A 14694-nucleotide genomic window follows, 5' to 3' on the forward strand; every position below is an offset into this window, starting at 1 on the left:
TTAGTAAGGAGCTAGTCCTGTACCATTCATCAACATTCTGCCTTTGCGTGTCAGCTTAAGATGAGCTCAAGACCAAATGACTTAGAGAAACAATGTACAAACTTGAGCTATATCCAGTTCCCATCTTTCTCTCTATAATACAGTTCATATGCAAAGTTCTTGCATTATGCTAAAATATGAAAAATATGTGCTTTTCCTATTTTAACATGGCTCTGCCAGATATAACTAACTGAAGCAGAGGTATGCTGTTAGCTTCAGAATTTATGTTGCATAGGCACAAGGGCATATTTATGAATGAAGAAAAATATACTAAGTTCTACAAAGCATCTCCTGTTAACTAAATGCTGCTGAGAATACTGATATCTACCTCAAACAGCTAAAAGACAAAAATATTTTCAAAAACATTAATATCTTTATTACTTTCAAGTATAGCATACATTTAGTAAAACCAAATCAATGTCTTCATTTTTAATAGAATCTGGAGGCCAGATTAAAAGTTAATGGAAACAGATAATGTGCATTAAAGCAATTGAGAATGAAAGGAGACCATTTCAAGCTACCTGATTAAAAAGTTAAACGACCTGTATTTGTGGACATTTAAAAATCATTGTCAATTTGATTTAGCACAAAATGCTTTAAGTGTTTCAACACCTTGAGTTAGCTTTCTAGAGATTTGTCCATGGCTTTCACATTAACACTGTTCACTTTCTGTATATTTAGCTCCCACACAGAAAGCAACCACTAAATGTAGGTATACGCTATCACATTAATATTAGCTGGTCCAAGAACACCTCATACATAAATTGTATCTATTCTGGTACCTGTGCAAATTCTCATTTTCTTCTACCAACCAGTCATTTGCCTTGAGCTTGAGAAATCATTATTGTTCCATAAGATAAATTGGCATTGTTTATTCACTGTCTTCTTTTTACAACCATTCATGGTTCTAGCACAGCCCAAAATGGCATATTTCAAGGACGTTATCATCTGCTCTGCAACCAGAGGGCTCACTCAGCATGCCAAGAGCCCAATTCAGGTTCTCTACCCTCTCTGCTTCAGGTAGCTCACCAGGACACTGGGAATGGGAGGGCTGTGCCCATGTGCGTGATAGGAAAGAAAAACTGAGTTAGTGGGATTATTCACATTTAGGAACTCTACTCACAGTGCAGCGGGCTGTGCTTTTGTTTCAGAATTTAGGAAACTTTTGCTCCATAGTTATCCACTTGCTATTAAATAATATTCAAATCAATTCATATTGAAAACAAAGTCTGCAAGCTTAGTAGCCTGTTTCACAGCTTTCTTAGTCTGCAAGAGATATTTCTGCTCCACGATGCCAAGCGCCTTTACTCAGAAGCAAGTCCCACTGACTTCAACACAGCAAACTATGCTGCCGCTTTGCAGCACATGGTGTTTTAAGCTGGAGCTTTAACAGATACAATTTAAAGAACTAGATGTCAGCGTTTCAATTTAATAGCTTTGCTATTTCTCCACCACCAAGAATGGGTTACCTTAAGAAAAAAGCTTTGAGTCCAGTAGCACCTTTAGGACCAGCAAAGTTCTATTCTTGGTGTAAGCTTTCATGCACGTGCAGATGATGATGATAGCCGGTGCCAAGAACAAAGCCTTGTTGGTCTTAAAGGTGCCACTGGACTCAAAATATTTTTTTCTGCTGCTTCAGGTCAACACAGCTTCCCACCTAAATCTACCTTTAGCCTAAAAGCATACTTGCACAGTCATTTCAAATATCTATTTTGACATTCTGGGGCTAAGGACTAAAGACTGGTGTTTTTTCTACTGTTTAATTAACAGACGCTCATTTACTTGACTCCGACTGAAGGTTCATTACTATTTCAAATGTAAACACTGGATCTATTTGGCAGTGATTTAATTGGGTTGTGATACGTACCTTGCAGGTTCTCTAGTGTCGACCACCGTTATCAACCACCATTTGCAAAAAAAAAAATCCCAGCCATACAGCAAATTTAATAAATAAGTGTGGCAATTCATTGGCTATGGTCACAGTTCTATGGGTTGCTGACCCATACTGATATGGCAGACAGGAATTCTGACTGTGTGGCATCTGCATTTCATAAGACATAATTCCAAAGAAACATGATGTTCAGGGAGACGAAATATATGCTCAGTGATAAGGAGTTTTACATTGTATCTGCCCAATACAATATATCCTTTTAACCACTGAAATTTACAAGGAATGGTACTCCTTGTCATTACAAAAGAAAATGAAACTCCAGATTTAAGTATGCAACTTTTGCCTAAAAATTACTATGTCACAGCTTCTGGGAAATATACAGAAATCAATTTGGACTAGTTCTAAAAATGGGCTTATAAATTGATTAAAGAGACAAAAGTGATCACAATGAAGTTCCTCTTCATAGTAACAGGTACACACGAGCAGCACGGTGCTCAAGCAAATGGGGCAGGGAAAAAGAAAATGTCTAGATCCATGAGCTCCCAGGAATTTTTACAGTGGAATTCTAGATTGGTGTTTCTATGTACTATTACAAATACTAGAAATGTAAAATGTAAAAATTACTGGTACCAACAGGTGAGTTCAACTGGTTGGGTAGATAAGCCCCAACATTAACCTAACGTTTACTTTTGAATTAATAGACTCTGACAGCATTAACTCTCAGAAAACAAATCAAGCTATTTTCCTGTTTTTGCCAAACTACCACAGAATTGTACCACTATTACTAGTAGTTTGAGCCGCTTTAAAGTTTTAAAAGTGTCTGTCACATTAAGATTTTTTAAGTACCAATAGAAGCCTCCCAAGAAAAGTTTTCTGTTATCAGATGCAATAAACAATGAATACCAGTTTCACAAGAACTTCTCCTCCAAAGAAATGAAGAACTGTTTCATTCTTTGATTCTCCAGTGCTGCCTGTAGAGCAAATACAAGTTTCACATTTGAAATAATGCAGCATTCCATTTTGTTATCCAGACATCTTGAGGCTTGAATGCTTCCAATGCGTTTCTTCACTCTTGTAGTAAGACAGTGCACAACGCGTCATCTGTATTGACCAATATGGATGCCACTGCTCCATCATTAAACTCAAAAGAAGTTCCTCCATCTACAACCATACAGGCATCCCAGCAACGAGAACGGACACATACCCTGCAAAGACATTTAAAAGAACACTACAGACAGCTAGCCAAGTGAACACTTTCAGACCCAGTAAATACTAGAAGAAAAAACTATTTTGCAGTAACTTCAGAAGAAAACAACCAGTTTTGTTATCAGCATGATATATTAAGCCCCCCCTCCCCCTGCAAGAGATTCTTTGCTGGTGAACTTTTGTTCTCATAGGCAAAACGACAAAATAATTACGATATTGGCACAGGCTACATAACAGGAAGCCACAGCCAACTCCAGTTTGTTGTATCACATTTCTCAGTTTTAGGTGTACACTGAAGATAATTTGCTGTTTGATTACAAAACAAGAGGTCCATACATCTTAAGACAATAGTTTTGGAAGACATTCAAAAGGTCTACATTTCAAACCTGTGTATGATGCCCCCTGCCCCCACTACATTCTGATGCTAATTCGGTTATATAGTATCAGCAGCCAAACAAATATATCTTTAATGCTATTATATGGTAAAATATAAAACTTAAGGAGGATTCTTGTTTTCAGTCACTAGCAAACAATACTTACTTTGAAGCAAATCCCCGTTGCCAACTACTTGAAAAAACACGATTTGAAATAGGTTCTCGTATACTGAAAAACATCTTGGGTTCCTCAGGATCATACAGTAGTGATTCATTATATTCATTTGTTACTAGAAGGATAGAAGTTAGATTTCAGTTGCTACAAATCAGCTCACCAATAAATAGTAAGTTTGTTTATAGTAAGATGTCATTCAGATTTTTTGTTTTTGCGTAACAAGTGGTTTATATTTAATCCTGAAAAAAAAAGATAAAAGTAGTGCAACTGATACAGTCAAATTATAAGCAGCTTTAACGTTATTTTAGCCTGCCCCATATCAAGGGTTTGGGCACATAATATTTTAAAGCATAATATTAGACTACTGGCAGATTAAACTGACCATTTGAAGTCACCAAAATTTATGACCTCAGAAAATTCTATGCAAGTTCTCTAAAGTACAAAAACCATCCTATAGCAGGTGCAACAAGCCCTCTTCAGGGACTCACAAATTACTAATTCAGTCATGCCATTAAGAGACTAACCTTTTTGAATTAGCTCCTTGTTCAACGGAAGGTTTATGCTCTCATACTTTTTAGCTAGTGAACCAAAGGAAGAAGAGTCTCAATTAGATGTCATTGTCTTCTGCATTTCTACTTAACAGGTGTACCGGTGGTAACTCACCAATCTTAAGGATTTCTTCCACAGCCTGATTTGCTACCTTGTTGATATTAAAAGACCTAAAAACAGAAATAAAGTAATTGTGACTAAATTCACCAACTTAGAATCCCCAAAGTAGAAAAAGAATTGGTTTTATAGTCTCTTTTCTGTACCTTCAAAAAATCTCCAAGTGAAACTCCCTTCTCTCCATAACAGGAACTTTGTGAGGTAGTTGGGGCTAAGAGAGTCCAGCAAGAACTGTGACTAGCCCAAGGGCACCTAGCAGGCTTCATGTGGAGGAGTAGGAAAACCAACCTGATTCACCTGATCAGAATTCACCACTCTAACTACAATACCACACTGGCCCTCATATGTAGAAACTGGAGCTGCTGAAGCTGGGGCAACCACTAGGGGTCTCTGGGCACCTGGATCAGTTAGCTGAAAATCCCCTTTGCCCTAGCTGTTTTGTTAGAATTTTTTGGGAGCCAATGCTTGGCTGAACAAAGCTCCAAAGTAAATATTTTGCAACCCAGATTTAATTACAACTCAACAGAGAAGAATTTAAGCCCACTGGTCACCGTATTTCATTTCAGTCTTTTATGACTCACTTATACATAACTAATCCAACGCAACAGATCACTTTTGATGCTGCTACTCCTAGGGGTACATCATGTTCTCTATACATCACAAATGCCCTTTATGTGGACGGAGTTTATTAGTGACTTTCAACTTAACCAGCAACTTGCTTGACACTGAAACCACATTACTGTTTGTGTCCTTTTACAGACAGGATTCCAACTAGCTCTGAGTCATGTTTTCCAATCCAGGGCTGGAGGGGACACAATTCACAGCTTGCTGATATTTCTGACACAGCAAATTAAATTGGAAGTCATGCAAACACAAGGCTTGTTCACCGCCGCTGAGCCTGAATTATCCCAAAGACTACAATCCAGTACTGTGCAACTTGTCTGGCACACCCATGAAAGTCCTTCTTTCAATTCACCTGTGTCATAATTCACAACAGCCAACCCAGCAAAATCACAAACGGTTCTTTACATTGTTCTTTACATTGTAAATGATTTCCAAGACTGCCCTACAGTTTGACACTGACAGACTGATAAAAGCCCTGCGGTGTGTGTACAAGCCCAACAGTACTCAATGGAGTACTGTTCTTTTCTTAGATCTTTTGAACATTCAGTCTGTACTACAATACAGCATTTTATATTTCATGTTAACATGTTATCATCCACCTCCCTTATACTCACTGGCAGGAATGTTCTCTATTTCTTTTGATAGTCTTGTTGGTCAGCTTTACTATATATCACCTGGAAGGTTTTATTCAATTGTTCCACCCCATACCTCACTAATGTAAATGTATAACTCAGTGGTTCTCAACCTGTGGGTTGCAATCCCTTTGGGGGTCAAACAACCCTTTCACAGGGGTCACCTAAGACTCTCTGCATCAGTGTTCTCCATCTGTAAAATGGATAAATGTTAGGGTTGGGGGTCACCACAACATGAGGAACTGTATTAAAGGGTCACGGCATTAGGAAGGTTGAGAACCACTACTGAACTTGCTTAAAGAACTGAGGTGATCTCCCCTTTCTCTCCTGTGTTTGACCTCAGAGATCATCATGCTATAGGCTTTTCAAAGTTCAATCATAAAACAGGGGAACAGAATAACAGTGGGGAGAAATTTGGCAGGAAGGAAAGAGGCAGACTAATGAACAAATATTAAGATGTTCTTAATAGCACAGCTCAGATGGCATTTGGCTGTTTGATCTGGTTTGTTACAGATTTCTACACCTTTGAAATAAGATATAGTTGTTATACAGCTTTGATTTAGACTTGGACTCAGAGGTTCATGTGCGCACCCCATTCACATTGAATGGCTGTCCATGGGTCGGCCAGCCATGCGAATGGTTCGGGAGTGGGGTTGAATTCATGTAACAGACTCTCACCCAGGTTTTTGGCCCGTGCAGAAGGGGCCACAGAAAGACTCTTTGATGAACTGACTCTTCACAGTCAAGTTTTTCTGCTTCTGCATGCTACTAGCTTTGAAGTACATTATACAGAATGGAGTTTTTATATACCATTTCCCTTTGGTCCATCACATGTTATTTATTCCTGAGGAGGATTTTGAATAAGCTAGACCCATAATTGAAACAACAGCACACCAACTTACCAGGCTTTTGATCCAGTTCCAGTGCATATGTTGAGACCTGAGCTCTTCTGTTTCTCCCACGGACCATCATCAACTGATATTTCATAATAAGAGGCCCTATGAAGGGAGAATTTAAAACTGGGTTTGCAGGACTTATAGTTCACCCTGAATGAGACAGAACACAGCCCCACATCAGGCAGGTACAAATCTAAAAGGACCAATTCAAACATGGCTGAAAATTTCATTATTGAATTTAGTACAGCACTTTTTAAAGAAAAGGTCAAGATTAGTTTTTGATTGGTAGTTTGTCTTATTTCATAACACAAATGGTTAGTAATCATTAGCAAGCCATTTTGAAAGCCTTTTAGAATTTTCTGCTAATATTGTGGGTTTGTTTGCAATTAAGAGAAGTTAGCATGCAAGCACACAAATGCTTTCAATAACGTTTTCTAGCTTTGTACTCATGAAATGCTATAGCTACTAGAATGAAGAACATTTGAGCTGGAAATGAAAAAAACAATCTCCCACCCATACAAGGGTTCAGTTCACATTGCTAAAATGGAATCCGCCATAACTCAGCTGAGACAATTAAACTCCTTTCTTCACTCGGTCAAACAATACAACTTCATTCCTTTGACACAGATAATTTCATCTATCTTATAGCTACATAATTATTTTCATATTTACCATTTTGATCTTCACACCACTCTCTGTATTAGCAACTTACTAGCAATGAAGCAATCCACTGCACTTATAGAACTTATTCATCTACTCATTCCATGTGCCAAGAGCAATTTAGCAAGCGTCATCACCTTCCCTTCTTGCTCTTGCACACATGTGGAGCCATGCATAAGATGTCTGACAACTCAGCATGGTAATGGAAATTCAGAGACCCACAAAAAAAAAAGAACCACTGATGCACTGGTCCAAAGGCAAAAGATGAAAAGTAAAACGTGTCCATTAAAACATGCATCCTTAAAGCATGGAGGGGCCAACACTGTAATAGAACTCTGCTGACTTCTTTCATAAACAGAAAAGTATAATTTGGATCTCCCGACAGACAAATTGGAACCTACCGTGAAGGTGTCTTCTCTTCAGTGAGGCGAAGTCATTCACACACAGTTTGATAGTAAATACACACCCAGACTTGTTAGGCTGGTCCGACATAGATCGGGACGAGTGAGCCCTGAATCCGGCAGTGTTCTGCCAGGCAGGAGATTTGGCCTCTCTGGGATAGATCTCTGTGCCACCAGACACAATTGTCACGTGAACAGGTTCAAAGCTCTGGCGTATAACTATGTGTGAATGATGCAGCCCCACTGAAAGAGAAAGACAAATTGGAACCTACCGTGAAGGTGTCTTCTCTTCAGTGGGGCGAAGTCATTCATTTTTTTTCCCACACTAAGGTTAATTTAAAAGGTGAGAATTATTTTTTTTTAGGTGGAGCAAAGCTTGTTACTCCAGGAGGAAAAGGGGAAGGACTGCCCCTATAGTTCTGGAAGGAGCAAGTTTTCTACAGCCCTGCTCGGACAGTATTGGCGTAACCAAACCGTATGTGAATGATGCAGCCCCACTGAAGGAGAATGAACATTTTACATAAAATATGGCAGCAAAAGCACATTCCATGTTTTCACACTGAAGTTTACAAGCTGTGACAAACCACAATTCTGTGTAGATGGTACTTTATGTACCTGGATGAGAGGGATTCTCCAATGAAAATTTCATTTAATGCTCTCACTGGCAACAGATGTGGTCCAGAAATCTGAGGCCCTACAGATGTGAACAAATAACACTGAAAAGAAATATAAACTTAGGAGGATAAAAGTCTCTAGAGACAAATACGACATAAACGTTTAAATTATTTAGCACAGTTGCACACAGATATGAACATTTGCTACTACTGAGAAAAGTTGTTTCGTATTTACAGACACTATCCACTGATGAGACATTACCTTAAAGGACTGCATGGAACATCCATTGATAGAAAGGATTTCCATCAGCAGAGTGAATCTTCCTCACCTCCCCACTTCTTATGTACCCCAAATGGCACTCCTGGGGGACAGGGGACCTCCCAAAAATGAAATGAGGGGAGAGCTGGACATCTGCATCAGCAGTGAGACATCTGAATCCACAGTTAATGTTCCCTTCTATTCATGGAAATCCTCTGACCCATTTGTTGTATGGCGGCCTAATGATCAAACTGTGTACATTCGGCTTCCGTTCTAAAAGCTTGAAGTTTCTCCTGCTCATCTCAGATAGTGCATTAAGAACTAACCTCCATATTTTAAGAAAAATGATTTAATCAACGACTGGAAAAGTGGACTTATTCTGAAGGTTTATTTGACTTTAAGAGGACACTGGACTGGATACTCTCCTACCCACAATCCTTGGAAGCAAAAAGAAGGTTGTTCCTTCTGTCTTCAGTGGGGAGGAAATGCTCACCATCCCCAGTATGGAGACTTCTGTAGCTAGTATAGCTCATCGCAGAGTGTCTTATCCAAAATGAATTGAAGGTCTGCAGAAGATGTTTCTCAAAAAATAGAACATATTACACATGCAAAGATAGCAGAAGGTAGAAAAGACAGTTTCAAAACTGCAAATAATTATAAATTGGAACAATATGTGAGGAGCCTGGACAGGCACTGATGCCCATCCCTGAGATCCCAATTCTTTGAAGTGATTCCCCTTCAAAAAACAGGGAGGATCCACAGTGCAGTCATCTTCAAATAAAAGTAACGTTTACGGTTAAGTCAGATGTTCTCTCTTCACATGAAAATATGGAACATTCTGATGATTGGGATATTACCAAGCTGTGCTCCCAAGACTAAGAAGAGAAGAAAAATGCCAGCCAATCAGAAAGCTACAGGAATCAGAGTACTTGCTAAAGAACCCGTCGCCCACATGCTGCATCAGCTGAAGAAATGAAATCTATTCTATAATATCCAATGAATACAGAAGCAGATGCCTACATGTAACAACTTAACAGATATCAGAGCACTGGCACTGAAAGCTGCATCGGCGGCTGTACTTCTCACTGACCAAGCTGTGACACCTGCCGGCACCGGAAGACCTCAAGAAAAGTACATCAGTGATATACACTCAGTAATCCACCTGATCAGGATTGGCTCAGACACTCCCTGCCCCCTAGTAACCCACAAACAAGCTGATGTTCTGAAAGGAGCAGTGCGGCTGATGGACAGACACAATGTCTATTAACAAGTGCCAGTTCTTTTCCCTTAGGTAAGAAGGTTTAGGGCAAAGAGATGGCAGGTAAATGATGCTGTGAATGATGAAAGACCAACCTGACTTGGAGTAAATGTAAGATCCTAAAGGTAGGATCAATAGGAAAAACCATGTGTCCTGGGGAAAACGCAGAATCATTTTGCTATTGACAGTGCTACCAATTCAGGCACTCTTCTGGCTGAAGTTACTGCCACTAGCAAAAGAACTATGAGAAAGGTTTACCGAAACCTCCCTCAGAGACTCTAACAGAACTTGCGTCTATCAATTTTCCACAGATGCCTTCCTTTGTCTGACCGCACTGGGCATTAACAATTGAGTTTCATTGGAACTGAGAGGCTTTCGGCTTCCTTCCAGCCTGAATTCAGCAACACTGCAAGGAGATCGCACCTGCTGCTTACACACCAATTCGCTGTGTGCCCTTCTCCCAACAGTATGAGCCTTGGCATAATCCCCATGCTGTCTGTAGACTTCCTTAGTGTGTGTGTCCGGGTTTCCCTTCCCAAATGCAAATGCCTGCCACTGCACATTTCACATCCTGAGGAGCTTGATGGTCACTCTTACTTAGGTGTTACTGAAGAATGGAAAGCTGCATAGGCTTGTGTGGTCCTTTTGCCTCGCTGTCAGGGGATGACCGTCTCGGTTTCTTGCTTGGAGAATGTCTTCCTGATGAGGCGAGGAAGCTGCTGAGGCTGTTGCCATGGCTGAGCAGAGGGCTCAGAAGAATGGGAAGTTAAGTAGTAGAAAAGAAGCAGCCTTTTTTTTTAGAGCAGAGTTCCAGTAAGTAAAGGCACATGATGGAAGAAACATGGAACTCTTTCCTTGCCCTTCTCCCACTACAGGAGACAAGAAGTGGAAATAATTTTCCTGCCTCCCTGCAACAAGATGTCCTCCTGCCTCCCTGCCTTCAGGGATTGTGGGGAGGAGAGTACTTTGTCAGTTTTCCTATCTACCAGTGAAAATAAGGTGTTTCAAACTGAATTGATTTCAAGGTGAAGATTATACTTACTTTGATCTTGAAATCTCTCATTAACATGGGCTCTGCTATGCTGTTCTTGACTCAACTGTTGTTCATGCAAGTCAACAGGGACGGGGTTAACACCTGTCCCTTCAAGGTACAACCGGATTCGCTGCCGCCACTGCCATCTTAAACAAAAGGTGGATCAAAGCAAGTGTAAATACACAATCTGTTTCAACTACCTCTACAGGGTAACCTGCACAGAAGTATTCCATGTTCGTCAGTGGTATAAAAATAATTTGGTTAGGGTCCAAACTAACAAACTGAAGGAATTCAAAGAAGATATTCCATTCCTCCAGCAATTTCTATACATCCTCAAACACTGCTTGTAAATAAAATGCAGCAGTGGGGGAGCATGCAAGAAAAGGAAATTATGCAAAAACCTCTGGCTGAGCTGAGGAAAAAGGAAGGTAGTCCTCTGTCACATGATATTTTGTTTGGGACAGGGTGCTTGACCTCAGCAGCAGCTTTTCAGGGGACATATAGAATTACAGGGAGAGTTCAGCTTCTCCCAAGTTATGCTTGGATCCAACCCACTGAAGTTTAGTCTACACAGACTTAAGACAAGAAAAAAATATTCTCATTAACTACTGTACCAGAAAAATTCTGGCAATCTATATCTATAAAAAGCTAAGCGTGACTTTGTAGGTAACCAATAGGCTCCCAAACGGCTAGACCATACGGCGTGAAATTTTCACATGCCATCCAACATGCCTCCTTCCGTGTTCTTAGCTCCTTCCCCCACTGTGGGACCACTCCTATGCCTTGCAAACCCCAAATTTCCACCAAAAACCCACGGCGCATGCCTACAACACAGCTTAGAACGCCTCCTTCAACTGCCAGGCAAACTCACCCACCGTTGCCCAGTACGCACGCTGCCGACACACACCTTCGCTTCCCCAAACACGCACTCCGTACCGCCGGCTTCCAGCAACTGACCTTCCCAGCCCTCAATGACCACAGCGCCAGGAACGGCCTTCCTCTCTGTTCACCGCCTCCTGCTCTTCCGGCCACCGACTGCACCACCGCCCACAGGCCCCACCTCCACACCCCCCGCCTCGACGCCCCATCAGCCAGTCTCCACATCACCTTCTCCTGCACCCAGTGGCAAAGGTACCAGGGAGAGGGGGGTTCGCAACGCGCCGCCCTAACCACTTTTACTCACGTGCGGCCAGAGAAAATCCCCCACCCCTCCCCCTTTCCCCCATGCTGCCCCCCAACCCCAACCCCCACTTCAAGCGTGGGACCGCCGGGAGGAGGCAAGCCAGCTGCCATTGCAAAACTCGCAGGCCCAGCCGATTTGCCCCAGTCCAGGCCCACAGCTCACTCCAGCCCGGGGGGGGGGGGCAACCTTACAGCTCTTTACAGGAAGGAGGGATGGTGCAACCCCCCCTACAACACTCCGGGTAGGCAGATCCAGCACAGTCCCAGAGGGAGGAAGCTGCCCTGTGGCCCCCACTCTAATCTAAGCCACAGCAACGCATGGCCGGTTACGCTAGTTTAGAATAAGATTGCTTAGAGAAGGGAGGACTTAGGCTTGGATCCAGCCAGCTTTTCCACTGGTGAAAAAGCATTTTAGCCTCCAAATGGATATGCTGAAGACTAAAGCCATATAGGAACAACAGCTATAGTAAGGAAGAGAACTGGGGATGGTGGAGTAAAGTAGATGGCTGGATCCAGCGGTATCTTTTTCTGATCCTTCTGAAGTTAAAAAGGTGGAGAGATTTTGGTGTTTTAGTATGTTGCTTTTTAGCTGATCAGCGTTTTCAACATTATACAACTGAATGAAGGAGAAAAAGGGCTAAGCCAAGGAATCCTATTTTAGCTGTCCTTGTAATTCTGACAAAGGTGGAGAAATCAGATTTACTGCTACCATAACATAATTTTGGCTTGCAAAATGCATTTCATTACACTGCCTAGTATAACTAATACTTCTACAACACCCTAGGTTCAGTCCTTCACAAGCCTACTCAAGAAAGCAATTTTATAAGTTTACACATTTTAAAATTATCCAGAATAAATGAACAACAACTATATGGCTTACTTTAATATGACACTGCAGTACTAGTTCTTCAATACTGTCTTCTTGTATTAATATTACAATAATCTGTAAATGAACTTCCTGAACTTCATTTAATGTTGAACTGCCTTATTGATTTTTTCCCTAAAATTAAATTACCTACCTACCTGAACTCACCACGGTAGAGCTTTTGTAGGGCATCTGGAAATGAATGTGTGTAGCGCACTGGCAAGCACAAGTGACCTTCAGACCTAGGTTTAAAAAAAGGGAAAGAACTATTTCCTCTGACCCATTCTAAAACATAAATATAATTGAGTATTGTCTTGCTTATTGCCTTTTAGATTTTATTTCTGGGACAGCAAGCAATCTGTCAATTGCTTTACACAGGCTGCCAAGTGTGCCAAAGCCATCTTTCATAATAATTCTTGTTTGGGAGTTCATGCTGTCAAAGGTTAAGATTGAAATCTAAAGACATTACAAAACTATAACTTACCAAAATCTACAATTGTACTTCCCCATATAAATGAAGGACACACAATTCACTATACATATTATCCAGGATAAATAAATATTTATGGAAAGCAACCACCCCTAGAGTTATATTGTACTGGCTTACAATAATGCAAGATTCCTGAGTGTCCTGGGCTCACCTGTCTGGGTCTGTGTTTACTCCAATAACTGGTTTTAATCGGTCCAGCACCTTACTGGCTGCCAACAGCATTGTGCCATCACCTAGGTGGAGTACACAGTTGAGATCAGGTTGCTTTTCTGTGAGAACATTTAAATATTCTAAAATGTCATGTACAAGCAGGCTTATGCCTGTACGCTGTATATCATTTGTAGAACCTTATACCAAAAAAGAACAGATCTTAATGTAAAACACAAATTGGTATCAAAAAATAGTAGCTATGGATGCCCAAAAACTTAGGCCGTTTCTGCACGGGCAATTCATGGCGGCCTGGAGACGGTAAAAACACCGTCTCCAGGCTGCCATTCGCATGACGGGCGCAGCTGCGCGGCAGCCGCCAGCGCTCCGCCTCGGCTGGCCTGAAGTATGGCGTTTCCCCAGAGCTTCCCAGCTCTTTTGAGAAGCTGCCGGCGAAGGCTTTCGCTGCCGGCGAAGCGGCAGCGGCTTCATGCCGCCTCCCCACCGGCACTCCACCTTCTCCCGGGCCTCGGCGTCGCGGAGAAGTTGGGGACCGCAACCCTGGCCCTGCAGGCGCCTGCTTCAGGCGCAGATTGGCCGAAATAACAGGCCTCGGCGACTGAACGCCGGAGGCTCCGGACAGGTTGGCTGGGTGCGGCTCGGCGCCGCCGGCTGCCAACTGCTTCAGAGACCGATCCATGCGCGGACCCGGTCCCAGCGTCTTCAGGTCGGCGCGCAATGCGCCGACCTCGCCGTTTCCGCCGCCGTGCGGAAACGGCCTTAGCTACTCACCAATACTTGCTCTAGAAACATATTGCTGTTTTCCTTAATTTGCCTCAGACTTTAAAAGTACATTTTTGCAAGTTTTGCTGTTATAACTTCCAAACAGTTTGCTGAAAGAATTCTATGAGATTATCCCACACAGAAAGTCTACAAAAATGTACACAGCAGCATAACAGATATGCTGACTGTGCTCAAACCAAGTAACAAAGTTATCTATCGCAGTTAGATAGGAAAGTTCAAGTCTAGTAAGCAACAGCATAAGCACATGTATTGGAGTGAATCGGTAATCTTTCAAATCTATCTTCACAGACATACAAAATTAGGTAAGGATATTTATTTGTCTTGTTCGGGAAAAGTCAGGCTTTAATCCTGCTTAAAATTCTTCATTCTGAATCTGCTGAATTGAAAGCTATCAGGAACAGACTCACTATCCCGATACATCAGTTTAAATTCTTTGGGGTCCAACCAATAATTCTCCAGGCTGCTACAAAAGTCCTCA

At 41.6% G+C, this 14694-nt stretch overlaps 1 protein-coding gene across 3 annotated transcripts in view; it reads right to left on the reverse strand.

The window, feature by feature from the left end:
* Positions 1 to 390: 390 nt before the first annotated feature.
* NADK2 (NAD kinase 2, mitochondrial) overlaps positions 391 to 14694 on the reverse strand; it is a 36460-nt gene continuing 22156 nt past the window's right edge. For 2 of the 3 annotated variants that reach the window (XM_048502723.1, XM_048502722.1), the window contains 9 exons: positions 13417 to 13498; positions 12934 to 13017; positions 10738 to 10874; positions 8180 to 8258; positions 6510 to 6653; positions 4349 to 4404; positions 4210 to 4263; positions 3677 to 3800; positions 391 to 3135 (listed from right to left, as the gene is read on the reverse strand). In XM_048502723.1, the coding sequence (XP_048358680.1) occupies positions 2997 to 3135; positions 3677 to 3800; positions 4210 to 4263; positions 4349 to 4404; positions 6510 to 6653; positions 8180 to 8258; positions 10738 to 10874; positions 12934 to 13017; positions 13417 to 13498 (899 nt within the window). In that variant the 3' untranslated portion in view covers positions 391 to 2996. The remainder of the gene's footprint in view (positions 3136 to 3676; positions 3801 to 4209; positions 4264 to 4348; positions 4405 to 6509; positions 6654 to 8179; positions 8259 to 10737; positions 10875 to 12933; positions 13018 to 13416; positions 13499 to 14694) is intronic. The other variant, XM_048502724.1, reaches the window with a different exon arrangement.

This window comes from Sphaerodactylus townsendi, linkage group LG07, assembly GCF_021028975.2.
Source record: "Sphaerodactylus townsendi isolate TG3544 linkage group LG07, MPM_Stown_v2.3, whole genome shotgun sequence".
In the NCBI taxonomy this organism is placed as follows: domain Eukaryota; kingdom Metazoa; phylum Chordata; class Lepidosauria; order Squamata; family Sphaerodactylidae; genus Sphaerodactylus; species Sphaerodactylus townsendi.